General features: G+C 45.5%; 1 protein-coding gene across 1 annotated transcript in view; it reads left to right on the forward strand.

Annotated features, from left to right (window-relative positions):
• The first annotated feature begins 1,033 nt into the window (after positions 1–1,033).
• mttp (microsomal triglyceride transfer protein) overlaps positions 1,034–21,220 on the forward strand; it is a 50,872-nt gene continuing 30,685 nt past the window's right edge. The window contains exons 1-3 of the mRNA XM_080200290.1: positions 1,034–1,180; positions 10,568–10,749; positions 13,732–13,875. Of these exons, the coding sequence (XP_080056416.1) occupies positions 1,120–1,180; positions 10,568–10,749; positions 13,732–13,875 (387 nt within the window). The 5' untranslated portion in view covers positions 1,034–1,119. The remainder of the gene's footprint in view (positions 1,181–10,567; positions 10,750–13,731; positions 13,876–21,220) is intronic.

The raw sequence follows: 21,220 nt of genomic DNA on the forward strand, positions 1-21,220 counted from the left end.
TCATAGCCAAGGTGTTGCGAAAGATCAACTTAATATGAGGTAGGTCCATTCAGGGAAAAATGGTGTGACAGTGGTTAGTACTGCTGCCTCACAGTGCCAGGGACCCCAGATTCAATTCTGGCCTCATGTCACTGTCTGTGTGCAGTTTGCACATTCTCCCCGTGACTGTGTGGGTTTCTTCCAGGTGCTCCAGATTAGGTTGGCCATGCTACACTGAATTAGCATCAGGGGGCTGAACAGGATAAATATATGGGATTATGGGGATAGGGTTTGGATGGGATTGTGGTTGGTGCAAACTCAATGGGCCGAATGGCCTCCTTCTGCCCTATAGGGGTTCTGTGGTTCTAAGAAGCTGTCCTTGAGTTGGCTGCTGTGTGATCTCAGACTTTTGTATCTTTTTTTCCCAACAGAAGAAGATGGAAGAGAGAATGTCCGGCGTGCGTGGGGTCTTTGATTATGCTGACTGCTTTTCCTGAGGCAGCGGGAAATGTAGACAGAAGTAGTGAAAGGTGTTGTATAAACAGAAGCCTTTTCACACGTGCTCAGTTGTATCTGACTTGATCTCGGCCATCCCAAGTCCTGAGTGAGGTCAGTGAGCTCAGGATGAGGGTGGAATGTAAGATTAAACTTGGGAGCTTCCTGTGTGTCTCAGGATTTCACCGACACGGATGCCTTTCCTGACCCTTTTTTAAAAAGAGGCTTTTGGCATCAATTTTCACCACTTTTTAAGTTGAGTGAAAGGGGCAGAGTGTCGCATGGGAGGGGATAACAAAAGCTTTGCAAATGCTGATTTGTCAGTTTGAGTGGATGTGAGATGCCATCCGCCTTTTGGCTCAGGTGAACGGAGAACCTGGATTGCTTTTGGCCCAGCTGATTCCAAATCAAATCACAACTGATTAATATTTAACCTGGGGGCCTAGAACCATTGTGTGGAGTTTGGAATCTGACCTCTGTTACACATAGATAAATGTTAAAGCTTGTGCCCTGACTCTCTTTCTGTTCAGTGGCCTTCTTCTCCCAGAGCTGACTTTATTTTCCTCGTCTCTCCCTCTTCCTCCTGTCCGGGTTTGCTGCCATTTCCAATCCCTCCTGTCAGGGGACGCTTGGCTGAGCTGAAAAATGTCAACACTTTGGGTGCTGTTAATCCTAACGGCCGTCTCCTTTTCAACTTCTGCAAAAGGTGAGTCCACGACCATGCTCCTGCTTTCTTGGTGTCTTTTATTTTTTTTTTCTGTATCTCATTTGAGTTCACAATTGTTTGTACTTTTGCAGCATTTATTCTGGGGGTGTTTATTATCTCATTTTGTATCCTTTACCTGTCTTCAACAATGAACGAGGCAAGCTGCAGAAACAAAAATCAGTTCATTTAAGTCCAACAGTTGGCTGGTTGTGCCGAATATTTCACTCTTTGCTCTCCTAGTTTGGAGAGATACTCATTGGGTGCTGAAGCTGGAGATGAAATCAATAAATCCAACATGACATTCAAGGGAAACCTTTTCACTCGAGAGAATGGTGGGGACTCAGGATCATCAAGTGTAGTTGAGATGGATAGGATAGATACATTTCAGGAGAAGCTGATGAGTGCATGAGGTTGGAAGGAATGACAGGTTATGCTGACTGGTTGAGTTGAAGTGGGGTTGGAGGAAGCTCAGGTGGAACAGATGAGCTGTAGAGTCTGTTTCCGTGCTGTAATGTAATCTGGAATTCAAGATGATTTACGCAGGAAGAAGAACCTTCAGTTTGGGCTCTTTCCATCTTAAAATCTTTCTCTTCTGATTGATTCATTTAAGAAGTAGGAGCCAATGGGAACATGAAAAAGTTGTTTTGTCTACACAAAGAATAGCAATGCATCACAAATTGCAGACAATTAAAATTGGAGGTAGGATATTCCTATCCAGGCATTTAACATGATAACCAAACTGAAAACCTAGTGTAAGACAGCTGAGCAATTCAGTTCATCCGTGTTCCATTTCAAATGTATCTCCTTTTGAAAGTTATTATTGAATCTGCTTCCAATGCCCTTTTCAAACAGTGCACTCTGGATATCACAACTGGCAGTGTTAAATCAAATCACACCACTGGTTCTTCTATTTACCCTGTTTGAGAGTTTTGGAAAGGATTGGAAGAAGGTAGTGTTATACTGAGGTTACAGCCTGGACCATAGCAGCAGACCCCTTGTTTAGTTGTCATCATTAGATCATAGAATCCCTGCAGTATGGACGGAGGCCATTCAGCCCATCGAGTCAGCACCGATTACAATCCCACCCAGGCCCCTATCCCCGTAACCTCACCTGTTTAATCCCCCTGACACGAGGGTCAATTTAGCATGGTCAATCAACTAACCCGCACATCTTTGGAGGAAACCAAAGCAGTTGAGGCTACCTTTTTTTTAAGGCAAGGATAAATACATTTTTGAACAGTAAAGGAATTAAGGGTTATGACGATCGGGTGGGTAAGTGGAGCTGAGTCCACGAAAAGATCAGCCATGATTTTATTGAATGGCGGAGCAGGCTCGAGGGGCCAAATGGCCCACTCCTGCTCCTAGTTCTTATATTTTTATGTGTCGCCCTACTCAGGATCTCCTGTGCTGTGAATATACAGGTGCATTATCTATCAATTGGACTGTTTTTTCACAGTTTAGTCTTTGAAGGATTGTACTTCAAATAAATAGTTCTCCGGTTTCATTTTCTTCATTCTCTCACCACACACCGCCCCCAGTCAGACACCCACCAACGTACCTGCAATAAAATATAAAAGCAGATCACCGAAAGCTGGAAATAAAAGTCGGATTCTCTGACCTCACCCTTGGCTGGGATTCTCCAGTCCCGCTGCAGTGAATGGAGTTTTGGCTGAGTGTCAAATTCTCTGTTCTCGGTGGCAGGGTGTACAACACTGGAGAATCCTGACCAAGAACGGAAAAGCGCTGGAAAGACTCAGCAGGTCTGGCCAGAGTTAATGTTTCAAGCCTCTTCTTCAGAGCTTTGGTGTGAATATAATCGCTTTAAAGGGCATGGCATAAGTGACATGCCTCTTGAGCTTAGATAGATAGGAGCAGGATGAGGCCATTTGGCCCTTCGAGCCTGCTCCACCATTCATCACGATCATGGCTGATCGTCCAACTCAACAGCCTAATCCTGTTTTCTCCCCATAACCTTTTGATCCCATTTGTTTCCCTGGCTGTGGAAATTGGATTTTATTCAGTAAATGCAACTCCATCTTTTCCCTGAGCAACCCAGCTGAGATTGTAAATCCTGTGTTGGGGGGTGGAGGGGTGGGTGGAGATTGACCCCAATCCGACTGCCAATGTTGTGCTGTAATTGTGGAGATGCAGACTCGCATGGAATCTAGAATTACAGAAAAGCCAGATAAAGAGATAGAAAGTGTGTGTGTGTGTGTGTGTGTGTGTGTGTGTGTGTGTGTGTGTGTGTGTGTGTGTGCGCGCGTGCGTGTGTGTGTGTGTGTGTGTGGAAAGACAAGGAACTGCTTTTAGGATGCAGAAAGAGGCCATTTGGCCCATCCTTCCTGCACAGACTGTCCAACAGAGTATCTTACCCAGGCCCACCCCAAACCCTATCCCCGTAAGCCCACACATTTACCTCACTAACTCCCCCTAACCTGCACACCTTTGGGCACTATTGTATTAACTCCTAACAGGTTGGTTCTTAATGATGGGCTGTAAAGACTAAGCCCCGTGGAATTAAAAAGAATTTGCAGTGCAGAAACAGCCCACTTGACCCAATTAGCCCATGATAATATTTTAAGCCCCATCTGTGTATCCTCCCAGCCCCACATCTTGGATTGATGTGAGGGTCAAGCATTAAGGGGGCAAGGTAGGAGAGTGGAGATATCACCACAGTCGGATCAGATGTAAGATTATTGAATGGTAGAGCAGGCTCGATGGGCCGAATGGTCAACTATTTCTTATGATCCAACCCTAAGACATTTCTTTCTGTTTCACCCTACTCTATATATATATATATATATATATATATGTATATATATATATATACACACACACACACACACACACACACACACACACACACACACACACACACACACTCTTTCTAATGTCTTCATCTGGCTTTCTTTTAGCTGCATAGTGGTTAGCACTGCTGCCTCACAGAGCCAGGGACCCTGGCTTGGGTCACTGTCTGTGTGGAGTCTGCATGTCCTCCCCGTGTCTACGTGGAGTTTCTCCGGGTGCCCCGGTTTCCTCCCACACTCCAAAGATGTGCGAGTTAGGTGGATTGGCCATGCTAAATTGCCTTTTGGTGTCAGGGGTGTCACCCACTCTTTTTTGGGTGAAGAAGTTTTTCCTGAATTTCCCCATTGGATTCATTGATGACTATCTAAATTTGGTCTCTCCCAATGGGGAAGCGGAACCATCAGCTGGAATTTTCCAGCTTTTTTTTTCCAGCGAGATCTTTCGGTCCCCTAGTCGGTGAACCCCCCTCTGGGGGTTTTCCAGCGGTGGGGGTGGCGGGGGAGGGGATGCATAGAATGGGAACCCCTTTGACAGCAGTGGGATTGGAAGATGCTGCCGGCAGCCAATGGTGGGCCACCTTTGCCACCGCGAAACAGGCCTGAGGAAAATGCCACCCATCTTCTCTAAATCCACCCTGTCAAACCCCTTCATCCTTATTACCAACCAGATCTTACCTCCTCTTCCATTTGGAGATAAGAATCTCAGCTCCTTGGCCTTTCCCGATGATAATAATCTCTCAGTTCTAGACAGAACAGTTGATTGAATTTATTTAGGATTTGATATTTTTAATTTGAGAAATATTTTTGAACCATTGGGTGTTGATTTAATTTGATTTATTATCATCACACGTATTAACACACAGTGAAAAGCATAGTTTCTTGCGTCCTACACAGGCAAAATATACCATTCATAGAGAAGGAAAGGAGAGAGCGCAGAATGTAGTGTTACAGTCATAGCGAGGGTGTAGAGAAAGATCAACTTAATGTGAGGTAGGTCCATTCAAAAGTCTGACAGCAGCAGGGAAGAAGCTGTTCTTGAGCCAGTTGGTAAGTGACCTCAGATTTTTGTGTTTTTTTTTTCCTGGTGGAAGAGAGAATGTCCGGGGTGTTTGGGGTCCTTAATTATACTGGCTGCTTTGCCGAGGCAGTGGGAAGTGTAGACAGAGTCAGTGGATGGGAGGCTGGTTTGTGTGATGGATTGGGCTACATTCATGACCTTTTGTAATTCCTTGCGGTCTTGGGCAGAGCAGGAGCCCATACCAAGCTGTGACACAATCATAAAGAATGCTTTCTATGGTGTATCTGTAAAAGTTGGTGAGCGTCATAGTTGATGTCAAATTTCCTTAGTCTTCTGAGAAAGTAGAGGCGTTGGCGGGGCTTTCTTATCTATAGTGTCGGCATGGGGGACCAGGACAGGTTGTTGGTGATCTGGACACCTAAAAACTTGAAGCTTTTGACCCTTTCTACTTAGTCCCTGTCTACATCAACAGGGACCATGTGTTGTATCATGGATGAAGGTGTGGCAGTTTATAAATTCCACCCGTGGCAGTAAGATCTGAAGATTCCACTTTACCATCTCTACTGATGCACGAGGATTTCTGGGGATGGGCTTGGGTCGCTGCTGTTCAGTTTCACCCCCAGATTTCCAACTCTCAAATCTTCACAAGGGTTTGACCCTTGCACCAAGTTTTATAGATTGTGACAGCATCGGATTTTGATAAGCTGCTAAGTGTGCCGTTGAGTTTGTGAAGACTTTAACTTATCGTGCACTTTTAATACAATCAGTATGGATATGTACACTTCACTTTGTCATACTTATTGTATTCTATAAGTGACCCAGCACTGGGTCTGTTATCAGTAGATAACAGAGAGGTGGATCTTCTCTATGTCATGTCTATGTAGGGAAGGATATAAAGTCGCAGCTCACATTGTGAAGATGATTACAGCGATCAGTGTCCCAACACGCTGATTAATAAAACTGTGAGGTGTGGATTTGTAAATGGAATCTTTGCAGGAATTGTGGGGTGGGGGAAAGCATATTGAAAATACAACAACAGCTTGCATTTATATAGCATCTTTAATGCAGGTTTCACATATAAGGACAACTTATAACAGTGGTTAGTACTGCTGCCTCACGGCGCCAGGACCCAGGTTTGATTCCCGGCTTGGGTCACTGCCTGTGTAGAGTTTGCACGTTCTCCCCGTGTCTACATGGGTTTCCCCCAGGTGCTCCAGTTTCCTCCCACAGTCCAAAGACGTGCTGATTTACGTGCATTGACCATGCTAAAGTCTCCCTTGGTGTACCTGAACAGGCGCCAGGGTATGGCGACTAAGGGATGTTCACACTAATTTCCTGGCACTGTTAATGTAAGCCTTACTTGTGACTAATAAATAAACTTTAAAAAAAATCTGTTCTTCTATGTGTCTCAGTGAGAGGCTTTATTGAAATGATTAGAAATGGCAACCTTACCTCTTGGCAGTGACATGACTACGGCAAGCCAGATTGGACATGTTGCATCTCAAAACCCAAACAATGAAATAAAATGTCCCAAGGTTCTTCACAGAGTTACCAAACAAGACGTAACACTGAGTCACGTGAAGAGATACTGGGATGGGTGATCAAAAATTAGATCAATGAGGCCAGAGTAGGAACATTGTGAAGGAGGAGAGAGAGGGGGGTGAGGTTTAGGGAGGGAATTCCAGACCTTAAGGGCCCAGGGAGCTAAAGGCACGGCTGCCAGCGGTGGAGGGATAGGAAACCAGAGGCTGGAATTCAGGGAGTGCAGATGTATCAGAGGGTTGTAGGACTGAAGGAGGTTACAAACATGGGGAGAGGTGAGGCGAGGGAGGATTTAAAAAACAGTGTTGAGGAATTTTCAATTCAGCAGATTGCTGGACCTGGAGTCAGTGTCGGTCTGTGAATCAATACAGACCAGTTATTGGGGGAAAAGTTTACAGAGGATGGGTCTTATGTCACATTGGGGTAAAACTAGTATCAGACTTGATCTCAACAGACTCCTGATGAGCCAGTTAGATTATGATTCCTTCAGTCTTCCTGATCCCTATAATCTGGAAAATGTTTTTCCTTTTTTTTTGTTGGGGGATCTAAAATTACGCTCCAGCAATTTTTTTTTCCTAATTTGATAAACTTAGTCCTTTGTTAACGAAAGAACTTATCCTTTTGATAATGAAGTCACCTGGTTATACAGCAGTTAAATATCTCTGAAGAGAGAGGCAAGTTGCTGAAGCTTTTCATCTTGCGGATATCCCCTGGCATTTAATCACCTTTAACACCACAATACCTCACACTGCCAGGAACTCAGCTTCAATTCCAGCTTTGGGTGACTGTCTGTGTGGAGTTTGTATGTTCTCCCCATGTCTATGTGGGTTTTCTCCAGGTGTTCTGGTTTCCTCCCACAGTCTAAAGTTAGCCACGCTGAATTGCCCCTTACTGTTGCAAGATATGTAAGTTAGAGGAATTAACAGGGTAGATCTATGAGGTTATGGAGATAGGGTCTGGGTAGAATGTGCAATGGGCATTCTATGCACTATAAGGTTTCTGTGAGTTAGATCATCTCTCAATCTTCAATAATTAAGCATCCTAAACTGTGGTGTTGGAGTGTGATGTCTGAATTACAATAGAAACTAAATGAAAGCAAAATACTGCTGGAATCTGAAACCAAAAGAGAAAATGCTGGAAAGTCTCAGCAGGTCTGTAAGGAGAGAAAAGAGCTGACGTTTCGAGTCTAGACGACCCTTTGTCAGAGCAGCTACAGATGCTGCCAGACCTGCTGAGATTTTCCAGCATTTTCTCTTTTGGTTACAATCACACGAGAGTTTTAGTACATTGAAGATATAGGCCAGAACGCTCCAACCTCACCCACAGCTGGGATTCTGTGGTCCAGCTGTGAGTCGAATTCTGATTATAGACAGATTATTCTCCCTCCCAATCAATTTAATAATTAAGTTGATCTTTCCCTACATCCTACCTGTGACTGTAACATTACATTCTGCACTCTGTCCTTTTCTTCTCTATATACAGTATGCTTTGTCTGTATAGTACGCAAGAAACAAGACTTTTAAACACTGTATGTTAATACACTTGACAATAATAAATCAAAAAAAAAGTTACACACAATATTCCCAGGTTGATTGGTCAAACTAAGGTTCCCTACACTATAAATTTTGACCTGTTGAATTCACCTGACCTTTGTGCACGGCACAACAACATGAACCTGCATTGATGTAGCACATTTAACGTTAATTCAATGGGTGAAATATTTACGTGTAGAGAATCTCATTTTAACCAATCAGCCTGGAAATATTGTGTGTAATCGACTTACGCAGGGGGCAAAATACCAACTGAATTGGAACGAGAGGTATCTGTCTACAACTTTAACGTTTTAAAAGTTTTTTTTTGCGTTGTACGTATGCACGATCATCTTCTGTCACGATTCAGCTGTCATGCTTTAATAGTCCAAAGCGCTGTCATCAAATGAGATTTAATATTGAGCCACATAGAGAACAGAGAGCAAAGAACAAAGAAAATTACAGCACAGGAACAGGCCCTTCAGCCCTCCAAGCCTGCACTGACCATGTTGCCCAACTTAACTAAAACCCCCTACCCTTCCGGGGACCCTATTGCTCCATTCCTGTCCTATTCATGTATTTGTCCAGACGCCCCTTAAAACTCATTATCGTATCTGCTTCCATTACCTCCCCCGGCAGTGAGTTCCAGGCACCCACCACTCTCTGTGTTTAAAAAAATACTTACCTTGTAGGACGTGTGACCTAAAGTTTGGTCAAAGGGTTTGGTTTTGAGGAGATGGGGCAGCGAGGCTTAGGGAGGGAATTTCTGAGCTTAGGGCCCAGCTAACTGAAGGCACTGCTGCCAATTTTGGATCGATTAAAATCGAGGATGCTCAAGAGGCCAGAATTGGAGGAGCGCAGAGATCTTGGAATCTGGGAGCTGGAGGAGATTCCGGAGATCGGGAGAGGTGAGACCTTGAAGGGATTTGAAAGCAAGGGTGAGCTGTGCGCAGTTCTGGTCGCCTCACTACAGGAAGGATGTGGAAGCTATTGAGAAGGTGCAGAGGAGATTTACAAGGATGTTGCCTGGATTGGGAGGCATGCCTTATGAAGATAGGTCGAGGGAGCTGGGACTCTTCTCCCTGGAGAGACAAAGGTTGAGAGGCGACCTGATAGAAGTTTATAAAATGTTGAGAGGAATAGATAGGGTGGATTCTCGGAGGCTATTTCCCAGGGCTGAAATGGTCACTACGAGAGGACACAGATTTAAGGTGCTGGGGAGCAAGTACAGAGGAGATGTTAGGGGTAAGTTTTTCACTCAGAGGGTGGTGAGTGAGTGGAATCGGCTGCCGTCAGTGGTGGTGGAGATGAACTCGATGGGTCTTTTAAAAGACTTCTGGATGAGTGTATGGGATTTAATGGGATTGGGGGTTATGGATAGTTCTATGGCCTGGTAGGTATGGATATGATTGGCGCAACTTGTTTGTGCTGTAGTGTTCTATGTTCTATGTTTTAAAATTGTGTTGCCGACTGAGCCAGTGTGGATCCTCAAATACAGGTGACGGTAGCTGCAGGGAGCTTGGTGTGAATTAGGATGTGGGCAGCAGGATATCCAATCAGCCCAGGTTTACAGAGACTGGACGATGGGAGGCTGATCCAGAAATGAAATTGTTGTCAAATCTGGAGGTAACAAAAGCATTGGATGAGAATCCCAGTGGATAGACCAAGGCAGGGGCAGAGAAAGGCTGTTACAGGTGGTGGAGGGGGAGGGGATAAGCGGTTTTAGCATTGGAGCAGATCTCGTGGTCAGGACTTCAGCCCAGAATCAAACAGGAGGCTAAATTTGCGAACAGTCTGGCTCAGCTTCAGAAAGGCTCCAGGGAAAAGTGTGGGATCGATGGTCAGGGAATAGACAATAACTTGGGTCTACCCAGTATTTAGTTGGAGGAGATTTCTGCCCCTCGGGGACTAGATGTTAGATGAACAGTTTGACAAATCAAGTGGAGGGGTTTGAGAAAGAAGTGGGTGCACAGGATAGAATCTGCTTGCTTTCACTTTGATCTCTCCCACTTGTTCTTTCTCTCTTTAGTGTCATCTCTCTGGTTTCCTGGAGCAAGCTCTGGTGTTCTCCTGATGAGATGATGAAATATATAAAGTTTATTGGTATAATGAAGTTATTGTGAAATAACTAGTCGCCACCACACTCTGTTCAGGTACATTGAGGGAGAACTTAGCGCGGCCAATGTATCTAACCAGCGCGTCTTTCGGACTGTGGGAGAAACCGGAGCACCCGGAGGAAACCCACAAAGAGAACGTGCAGACTTTGCACACACAGTGACCCAAGCTGGGAATCAAACCCCAGGTCCCTGGCACTGTGAGGGCAGCAGTGCTAACCGCTGTGCCACCGTGCTGCCCTCAAAGGGAAGTGTCAAGAGTGGGACCCAGATCTGAAACCAAGCCAAGTTTGGTGAATCACCCCTTTTAAGAGCAGGTCATGTGCAATGTGGCTGGGAATCTTATTTATTATAATTTTAATTTCTTTTCTAACCAGCACCACATGGTGGACCCAGGTTTAAAGCAGAGAAAACCTACAAATACAGTTACACCATGGAGGTACAGTTAGACAGAGGCAAAGGAACACGCAGTGTTGGCTTCAAAACTGTCTCCGACATCAATGTTGACTTGTTATGGAAAAATGCAACCAATGAAGAGGAGCAACTTATTCGGATTACGGTAGGTTCTGTTTAATGGTGGCTATTCCAATCATGGAGCAATAAGATACTGAAGGAGGCCATTCAGCCCCTTTGTGCCTTGTGCTGGAAGCAGAGGTTGTTGAGCGGTTGGGTTGGGGGTTCAGAAGAAGGCTTTCCATTGTCTTTTCCTTCACTTTCACAGAATACTACAGTGCAGAAGAGGCCCTTCGGCCCATCAAGTCTGCACTGATGCATGAAAAGCCCTGAGCTGACCACCTAACCCCGCTTGCCAGCACTTGGCCCGTAGCCCTGAATGTTATGATGGGCCAAATGCTCATCCAGATACTTTTTGAACGATATGAGGCATCCCACTTCCATCACCCTCCCAGGCAGCGCATTCCAGACCTTCATCATCCTCTGAGTAAAAAGGTTTTTCCTCAAATCTCCCCCTAAACCTCCCACCCCTCACTTTTAACTTGAGTCCCCTCGTAACTGACTCTTCAACTAAGAGGAATAATTGCTCCCTATTCCCGCCGTTGCCTTCTGTTCCTTTGTAACCACTTCCTCAGACTTGTTTACCCTCAGTCATGAGGATCTGGAAGATCACTTAACCAGGTGATTCCTTACTCTCACAGAGGGGTGGATGAAGACAGGAAGTGTCTAGCAGCAATTTGTTCTGTTTATTTTTTGCTCTGGTGAACTCTATTCTGAGCCTGTCGTGTTTTCTGTACATTTCAGAATGTCTTCCAATTTCCACCTTTCCATTCCCAGGTTTGACCTCTCACCTTCAATCGGAGGGGTTTTAAGCCTCTGATGCCGCTGAACGCACAAACCAGGGAGATTTCAGCCTCAGAGTCTGGCTGAACCTTCCAGGATTGTCCTGGAGTCACCTGGACACCACTATAAATAAAACCACTGGGGCCTCTAAAAGACGACAGCACTTTCTCCCCATTGTCTGTGACCACCTTTTGATCATTAACCGCAAGAGGGGTTGGAAAGAAATTGTTTGACTGGGCAGGGCTATTGGAATTGAGAGCTCTAGTTGGCAATCCATTTTCCCTAGCCTCTGGTGAACGCTGTGCGTTACCAGAATTTGTTGCTGTTTATTTTCGGACTGATCCGTGCTGTCTTTATCTCAATTGGAGTATATGGCTAGGATTCTCCCAAAAAAAATTGGAAGTCCCCAGTTTGTGGGAAAATGGGAGTAAATCCTGCCGTTTTTTTTATAGTGTGATTTCCCGAAGTAATCTCCCACGTCCTCTGCATCACAGAGTGCCCTAGTGGGATTCACTCTGAAAATCAGGGGACGGGGTTGGAGAAGTCGGCAGCGTAGTGCTGAGTGGGCCAGTACACGTGCGCCAATCTGTCAGCGCCAAGATCACCTCATGCACAGTGCCCCCCCCCTCCCCCATTGCTGGTCTCCAGATTACTAGCCAGCTCCGCAACCCCAACACCCCCCGTCGCTGGCCTCCCGGACCTCCCCAGCCCAGCCCTGATCTCCCCAGTATCCTGTAGATCCTTTAACAGTAAAACCTCCCACCAAACTCAACTCCCAGTGAGTTTAGAAAAGCTGTCAATATCCCTCCTCATTTGGGTACATTACACCTGGGACGGCTGCTGAGGAATCCCAGGAGCAACAATCCATCTGAAGAGGAAATAATAGCAGCCGGATCTGTCACTTTGGGATCTTTGCCATTAGGCTTTATGTTGCCAGCTGTCCATGGATTGGGCAGTGGTCAATCTCCAGGACACGGTTCTCCTCCTCTGCAGGTCTCTAATTGTCCATCTTTTCCAGCTAACCCTAGTGACATAGACTTTCTTCCTCATGCATCCCTCTATGCTACCACTCCCCGTGAGAGTGACTTCCACATTCTCACCATTCTCTGGGTAGATCCATTGTTGCATCTGTTAGTGACTATCTTGTATTTATTCACAGACTCTAATTTTGCAGTGGTTAGGGTCTGGGATGCGCTGCCGGGAAGTGTTTTGGAGGCAGGTTCAACTGAGGCATTCAAGAGGGCATTAGATGATTATTCGAATAGAATCAAAGTGCAGCGGAAAAGGCAGGGGAACGACACTAACTCATGAAGCTCGTTTGGAATGCTAGTGCAGACTCGATGGGCCAAATGGCCTCCTTCTGTGTTGCATCTATTCTGTGACTCCACCCAACCCTCCCCCCCACCCTGCCTTTCCCCTGAACCCAACAAAAAGAGAAATTCCTTCTCTATTTTACACTGATGGGATTTTGCAGTCCTGCAAAAGTCAATGGACCTTTGAATAACTCACCACAGTTTACATTCCTGCCCCATCGTGAAGCAGCGATAAAATTTCACCCTAGGGTCTTTAATTCTTTAATAGTCTTAAAAATATAATCATGGAATCGTACAGCAATGAAGGAGGCCATTTGGCCCATTGTACCCATGCCACCTCTTTGAAAGAGCTAGCTAATTAGTCCCCCTCTCCATTGATCTCTCACCATATTCCCGTAGATGTTTTTCCTTTTCACATACTTATCCGATTTTGAAAGTTTTTCAATTGAATCTGTCTCCAACGCTCTGGCAGGCACCATCACCCAGATTATAACCTTTGGATTTCTGGTTTTCTGGCAAACCAGCCTCCCATCCATTGACTCTGTCTACACTTCCCGCTGCCTCGGCAAAGCAGCCAGTATAATTAAGGACCCCACGCACCCCAGACATTCTCTCTTCCACGTTTTCTCTTTGGGGAAAAAGACACAAAAGTCTGAGGTCCCGTACCGACCGACTCAAGAACAGCTTCTTCCCTGCTGCTGTCAGACTTTTGAATGGACCTACCTCGCATTAAGTTGATCTTTCTCTACACCCTCGCTGTGACTGTAACACTACATTCTGCACCCTCTTGTTTCCTTCTCTATGAACGGTATGTTTTGTCTTTATAGCGCACAAGAAACAATACTTTTCACTGTATACTAATACGTGTAGCAATAATAAATCAAATCAAGTCAAATTCTGGTGTTTAACTGGTGTCTGGACTCCTTTCCCAGGTAACCGATGTCAAATTTGAAAATGTGAGTGAGCGGACTGACAAGAAAAACATCTTCAAAGACACCACGGCCGGAGGAATTCTAGAGAAGAACAACTTGGCTGCCTTGAAGACCCCAATTCTCGTCCACTGGCTGAATGGGAAGGTACTGTCACTGCTGTGTTGCTTTAACCTGAGCTAAAACCGAGTATTTGGCCTTTTACGCTACTGTTTGTGGGGATTTGCTGTGTGTCCAATGCCCTACTGTGTTTCCCTACAACACTGATTACACTTTGAAAGGTACTTAATTGACATTCTACACAATGGTGAGTAACCTGGGCCCGGGGGGGTGGGGGGGGGGGGGGGGGGGCACATGCGGCCCATCTGGGTTCTGAGTGTGACCCCGTGAGACATTGTGTTGACTGTTGCCCATGTGCAGGATTGCTGCCTTCCCAAGATTTCCCTCCATGTGATTATTTTTTCCCCGCCGGTCTGACTGAAGTGATTCACGCCTAAAGCAAGTAAAATGAGGTGTGTGTTGATTGCTCGCAACATTGAGTGTGAGAGCCGTGTGCTCCCTCTGTGTCCAAAGCGTCAATGTTTCTCGTCTTTTTACCATTTGAAACTGAGAGATCCACTGATATGTGAATGATGAAGCATTTTCTACAATTCGATACGGAATATTCGGCGTGTATTTAATCTTATTCATGGGGTCACGGTTAGTGAACAAACCCGATTTTCAACCTTGTGGCCCAATGAGATGAAGGAGGGTCACTCACGCGGCCCACTCACTAGCCCAGGTTCCCCACCACGTCCCTGCGGGCCTGGGTAATATACTCTTTCAGTGAGTCAGTGCTGACTCGATGGGCTGAATCGCCTGAATGGTAAAGATTCTGTGGCAAAGAGACAGGATTAACATTGGAGAAAGAAGAATTTAATGTCAAATGTCAGGAAGACCACCTTCGTGTAAGGAGATGTTTCTCTTTATCAATTCATCATTGTTGCCTGGAGCAGCATTTATTGTCCATTCCTCGTACTCTTGAGAAGGTGAGCTGCCTTCTTGAACCATCGCAATCCATGTGGTGTAGGTACACCCATGGTGCTGTTAGGGAGGGAGTCCCAGGATATTGACCTAGCGATAGCGATACATGTTCCCTGATGGCCTCTGCTGCTGTTGTCTTTCTAACTGACAAAATGCTCAGATACCTTGGAATGAAGTGGATAAGGGAGAGGAGGCAAAAACCTCTAACTTGTACGAGGATCAGACAGTGAACATTGCAGCTGGTGATGCCAGAATGATAGGGAGTGGGATAGCTTGATGCCAGAATGATAGGGAGTGGGATAGCTTGATGCCAGAATGATAGGGAGTGGGATAGCTTGATGCCAGAATGATAGGGAGTGGGATAGCTTGATGCCAGAATGATAGGGAGTGGGATAGCTTGATCTTGAGTTTGGACATAGCTCGGCACAACATTGAGTGCCGAAAGGCCTGTGCTGTGCTGTACTGTTCTATGTTGTTTTCCTGAGTGCATGAGCTACAATGGCTCAGGTGTCTGTCCCCTTATCTCTATTTGTGACCTTGTGAATGGGTCAATTCTATTCTTCACCAGCAGTTTCGAAGGAGACCTGTCAGCAGTGAACCTATTTATTGTTGCTAGGTAACCGGTGGTACTTTGACCTCCTGATGGCCATTACATCACTAATCCGATTAAGGAATTGACGCGGCAATGTCTACGTTTAGAACAGGCCAATGAAACGGTGACACATAAAGCTCAGTAACTATAGTGCAATCACAGGAGTTTGGCAGATATTGCGAGTGACACAAGAATTCAAGGTTCAGCCTGGGATTTGGCCTCAGTGGCTGGGAAAAGATGAGTTGTACAATCACAAGTGATAGAATCACAAAAACCCTGCGGTGCAGGGCCAAAGTGCAGGATCGCAAAGGTAGTCATTTCTACACTACTACCGGTGCCACGTGCTGGTGAAAGTAGGAGTAGGAAGATTAGGCAGATGAATGCCCAGCTTGAGAGCTGGTGCAGGGGGCAGGGATTTAGACTTTTGGATCATTGGGATCCCTTCTGGGGAAGGAGTGAGCTGTTTAAGAAGGACGGGTGACACCTGAACTGGAGGGGACTAAACATTCTGGTGGAGAGATTTGCTAGAACCAATCAGGAGTATTTAAACTAGTTTGGCAGGGCGGGTGGGACCCAAAGCAGTAGGGAGACAGAAGAGAAGGTTGAGGACAGCACAGAATTTAAAGAGAGCACATTGATTTAGTAAAGGCAGTGTCAGTAATCCTAGTACCAGACAGATTGGGCAAGAACAAGATACAGAGCAAGGGAAGTCCAGATTAAACTGCATTTATTTCAATGCAAGAGGCCTGACGGGCAAGACAGATGAAGTGGAGATGCTGGCATTGGACTGGGGTAAACACAGTAAGAAGTCTGACAACACCAGGTTTAAGTCCAAACAATTTATTTGATAGTAAACTCACTAGCTTTCGAGGTTTCCATCTTCTTCATGTGAGTGGAGAGTTCTGGCCTCAGACAGAACATATAAAGCACAGACGGTTTACAGATTACTGATTAGAATGTGAATCTTTACACCTAACCTGCTACTCAAGTCCTAAAGTGGCCGACAGTGTGAGTGGAAGGAGCACTGATCACAGGTTAAAGAGATGTGTATTGTCTCCAGACAGTAAGTGAGGTTTTGCAAACCCAGGCAAGTCACGGGGGTTACAGATAGTGCGACATGAACCCAAGATCCCTGTTGAGACCGTCCTCATGTGTGCGGAACTTGGCTATCAGTCTCTGCTCAGCGACTCTGCGCTGTCGTGTGTCGTGAAGGCCGCCTTGGAGAACGCTTACCCGAAGGTCAGAGGTTGAATGCCCGTGACCACTGAAGTGTTCGCCAACAGGAAGGGAACAGTCTTGCCTGGTGATTGTCAAGCGATGTTCATTCATCCGTTGTCGTGGCGTCTGCATGGTCTCCCCAATGTACCATGCTTCGGGACATCCTTTCTTGCAACGGATCAGGTAGACAATGTTGGCCGAGTTGCAAGAGTATTTACCGTGTACCTGGTGGATGGTATTCTCACGTGTGACAATGGTATCCATGTCGATGATCTGGCATGTCTTGCAGAGGTTGCTGTGGCAAGGTTGTGTGGTATTGTGGTCACTGTCCTCCTGAAGACTGGGTAGTTTGCTGCGAACAATGGTCTGTTTGAGGTTTTGTGGTTGTCTGAAGGCAAGAAGTGGGGGTGTGGGGATGGCCCTGGCGAGATGTTCGTCTTCATCAATGATATGTTGAAGACTCCGGAGAAGATGTCGTAGCTTCTCCGCTCCGGGGAAGTACTGGACGACGAAGGGTACTCTGTCCACTGTGTCCCGTGTTTGCCTTCTGAGGAGATCGGTGCGGTTTTTTGCTGTGGCGCATCGGAACTGTCGATCTATGAGTCGAGCACCATATCCTGTTCTTATGAGGCCATCTTTCAGGGTCTGGAGGTGTCTGTCACGATCCTCCTCATCTGAGCAAATCCTGTGTATACGGAGGGCTTGTCCATAGGGAATGGCTTCTTTAACATGTTTAGGGTGGAAACTGGAGAAATGGAGCATTGTGAGATTGTCGGTGGGCTTGCGGTACAGTGAGGTGCTGAGGTGACCGTCCTTAATGGAGATGCGTGTGTCCAAGAATGCAACTGATTCTGGGGAATAGTCCATGGTGAGTCTGATGGTGGGGTGGAATTTGTTGATATCATCATATAGTTGTTTCAGTGATTGTTCACCATGAGGCCAAAGGAAGAAAATGTCATCGATGTATCTAGTGTATAGCATCAGTTGAAGATTCTGTGCAGTGAAGAAGTCTCAACAAGGATCTTGGGTTCATGTCGCACTATCTGTAACCCCCGTGACTTGCCTGGATTTGCAAAACCTCACTCACTGTACTGTCTGGAGACAATACACATCTCTGTAACCTGTGATCAGTGCTCCTTCCACTCACATTGTCGGCCACTTTAGGACTTGAACAGCAGGTTAGGTGTAAAGATTCGCATTCTAATCAGTAATCTGTAAACTGTTTGTGCTTTATATGCTCTGTCTGAGGCCAGAACTCTCCATTCACCTGACGAAGAGGGAAACCTTGAAAGCTAGTGAGTTTACTATCAAATAAATCGGTTGGACTTAAACCTGGTGTTGTCAGACTTTTTACAAGGCAGGTGAACTCAGGGCATGGATGGGTACCTGAACTAGGATATTATAGCAATTACTGAAACATGGCTAAGGGAGGGACAGGACTGGCAGCTCAACATTCCAGGGTACAGCTGCTATAGGAAAGATAAAACAGGAGGTAAGAGAGGAGGGGGAATTGTATTTTTGATGAGGGAAAACATCACAGCAGCACTGAGAGAGGATATATCCGAGGGTTCGCCCACTGTATCTGTGTGGGTTGAACTGAGAAATAAGAAGGGGGAAATCGCTTTGATAGGATTATACTATAGGCCCCCAAATAGTCAGCGGGAAATTGAGGAGCAAATATGTAAGGGGATTATAGATAGTTTCAGGAAAAATAGGGTGGCAATAGTTGGTGATTTTAACTTTCCCAACATTGACTGGGACAGCCATAGTATTAGAGGGTTGGATGGAGAGAAATTTGTTGAGTTTATTCAGGAGGAATTTCTCATTCAGTATGTGGATGGTCTGAGTAGAGAGGGAGCAAAACGTGATCTCCTCTTGGGAAATAAGGAAGATCAGGTGACCGAAGTGTTAGTGAGGGATCACTTTGGGACCAGTGACCATAATTCTATTCATTTTAAGATAGTTATGGAGAATGATAAGCCTGGCCAAAAAGTTAAAATTCTAAATTGGGGCAAGGCCAATTTTGATGGTATCAGGCAGGAACTTTCAAAAGTTAATTGGGGAGAGTCTGTGGGAAGGCAAAGGGACGTCTGGTAAGTGGAAGGCTTTCAAAAGTGTGTTAACCAGGGTTCAGGGTAAGCACATTCCTCTCAGAGTGAAGGGAAAGACTGGCGGGAACTCAGGATGACTCAGGATGTTGAAGCCTTGGTCAAGAAGGAGGAGGAGGCACATGACATGTATAGGCAGCTGGGATCAAGTGAATCCCTCGAAGAGTTTAGGGAGTGTAGGAATAGAGTTAAGAGAGAAATCAGGAGGGCAAAAAGGGGACACGAGATTGTTTTGGCAGATAAGGCAAAGGAGAATCCAAAGAGCTTCTACAAATACATAAAGGGCAAAAGAGTGGCAAGGGAGAGAGTAGGGCCTCTTAAGGATCAACAAGGACATCTATGCGCGGATCCACAAGAGATGGATGAGATCCTAGATGAATATTTCTCATCAGCATTTATTGTTGAGAAAAGTGTGGATGTTAGGGAATTTGGGGAAATAAATAGTGATGTCTGGAGGAGTGTACATCTTACAGAGAAAGAGGTGCTGGAAGTTTTAAAGCGCATCAAGATAGATAAATCCCTGGAACCTGATGAAGTGTATCCCAGGATATTGTGGGAGGCTAGGGAGGAACTTGCGGGTCCCCTAGCAGAGATATTTGAATCATTGATAGTCAAGATGAGATGCCTGAAGATTGGAGAGTGGCAAATGTTGTGCCATTGTTTAAAAAGGGCTGCAGGGAAAAGCCTGGGAACTACAGGCCAGCGAGCCTCACACCTGTGGTGGGTAAATTGTTGGAAGGTATTTTGTGAGACAGAAGCTACAGGCATTTAAAAATGCAAGGACTGATTAGGGACAGTCAGCATGGCTTTGAGTGGAAAGTCATGTCTCACAAATTTGAGTTTTTTGAAGGGGGAACCAGGAAGGTAGATGAGGGCAGTGCAGTTGATGTTGTCAACATGGACTTTAGCAAGGCCTTTGACAAGTTACCACATGGTAGATTGGTGCATAAGGTTAAATCTCATGGGATCCAGGGTGTGGTAGCTAAATGGATACAAAATTGGCTTGATGACAGAAGCCAGAGAGTGGTCATAAAGGGTTGTTTTTCAAACTGGAGGCCTGTGACCAGCAGTGTGCCTCAGTGATCAGTGCTGGGTCCACTGTTATTTGTCATTTATATTAATGATTTGGATGAAAATATAGGAGGCATGGTTAGTAAGTTGCAGATGACACCAAGATTGGTGGCATAGTGGACAGTGAAGAAAATTATCTCCAATTGCAACAGGATCTTGATCAATTGGGCCAATGGGCTGACAAATGGCAGATGGAGTTTAATTTAGATAAATGCGAGGTGATGCATTTTGGTAGATCGAACCAGGGCAGGACTTACTCAGTTAATGGTAGGGCATTGGGGAGAGTTACAGAACAATGAGACCTAGGGGTACAGGTTCATAGCTCCTTGAAAGTGGAGGCACAGATTGTCAGAGTGATGAAGAAGCATTCAGCATACTTAGTTTCATTGATCAGAACATTGAATACAGGAGTTGGGATGTCTTGTTGAAGTTATACAAGAAAAACCTCACCACTTTCATATCCACCTTAGATGTCAGGCATGGTCTTGATTTACTATCTGAAAACCAGCCTCATGACACTTGGAATACGTGTACATGTTCTGGTCACCCTATTATAGAAAGAATATTATTAAACTAGAATGAGTGCAGCAAAGATTTACTAGGATGCTATGAGAACTTGATGATTTGAGTTATAAGGAAAGGTTGGGTAGACTGGGACATTTTGAGACGTATAAGATGATGAATGGGATGGATAGGATAGAGGTGGAGAGACTCTTCCCGCTCAAAAAAGACAGTAGGACTAGGGGGCACAGCCTCAAGATAAAGGGGAGGCGGTTTAGAATGGAGTTGAGGAGGAACTTCTTCACTCAAAGGGTGGTGAATCTCTGGAATTCTCTGCCCGTTGAAGTGGTGGAGGCTGCCTCGCTAAATATTTTTAAGAAGCGGGTTGATGGGTTCTTGATAAGAGAGGGGATTAAGGGTTATGGGGAGAGGGCGGGAAAGTGGAACTGAGCCACAACAGATCAGCCATGATCTTATTGAATGGCGGGGCAGGCTCGAAGGGCTAGATGGCCTACTCCTGCTCCTATTTCTTATGTTCTTATGTTCTCTGGAGCATAGGAGGCTTAGGGGTGATCTTATAGAGGTCTATAAAAATAGAGGGGCGTAGATCAGCTGGATAATATCTTTTCCCAATGGTAGGGGAGTCTAAAACTAGAGGGCATAGGTTTAAGGTGAGAGGGAAAAGATGCAAAAGTATTCGGAGGGGCACTTTTTTCACACACAGGGTGGTGAGTGTCTGGAACAAGCTGCCAGAGGCAGTAGTAGAGGCGGGTACAATTTTTTTTTAGAAAGCACTTAAGACAGTTACATGGAAAGGATGGGTATAGAGGGGTATGGGGCAAACGTGGGCAATTGGGACTAGCTTAGGGGTTTAAAAAAAAGGGCAGCATGGACAAGTTGGGCTGAAGGGTTTGTTTCCATGCTGTAAACCTCTAGGACTGTATGATTTCAGCATAAAATATGAGCTGACACTCATAGT

Source organism: Carcharhinus amblyrhynchos, chromosome 1 (genome assembly GCF_965287045.1).
Source record: "Carcharhinus amblyrhynchos chromosome 1, sCarAmb.v2.hapA, whole genome shotgun sequence".
NCBI classification, from domain to species: domain Eukaryota; kingdom Metazoa; phylum Chordata; class Chondrichthyes; order Carcharhiniformes; family Carcharhinidae; genus Carcharhinus; species Carcharhinus amblyrhynchos.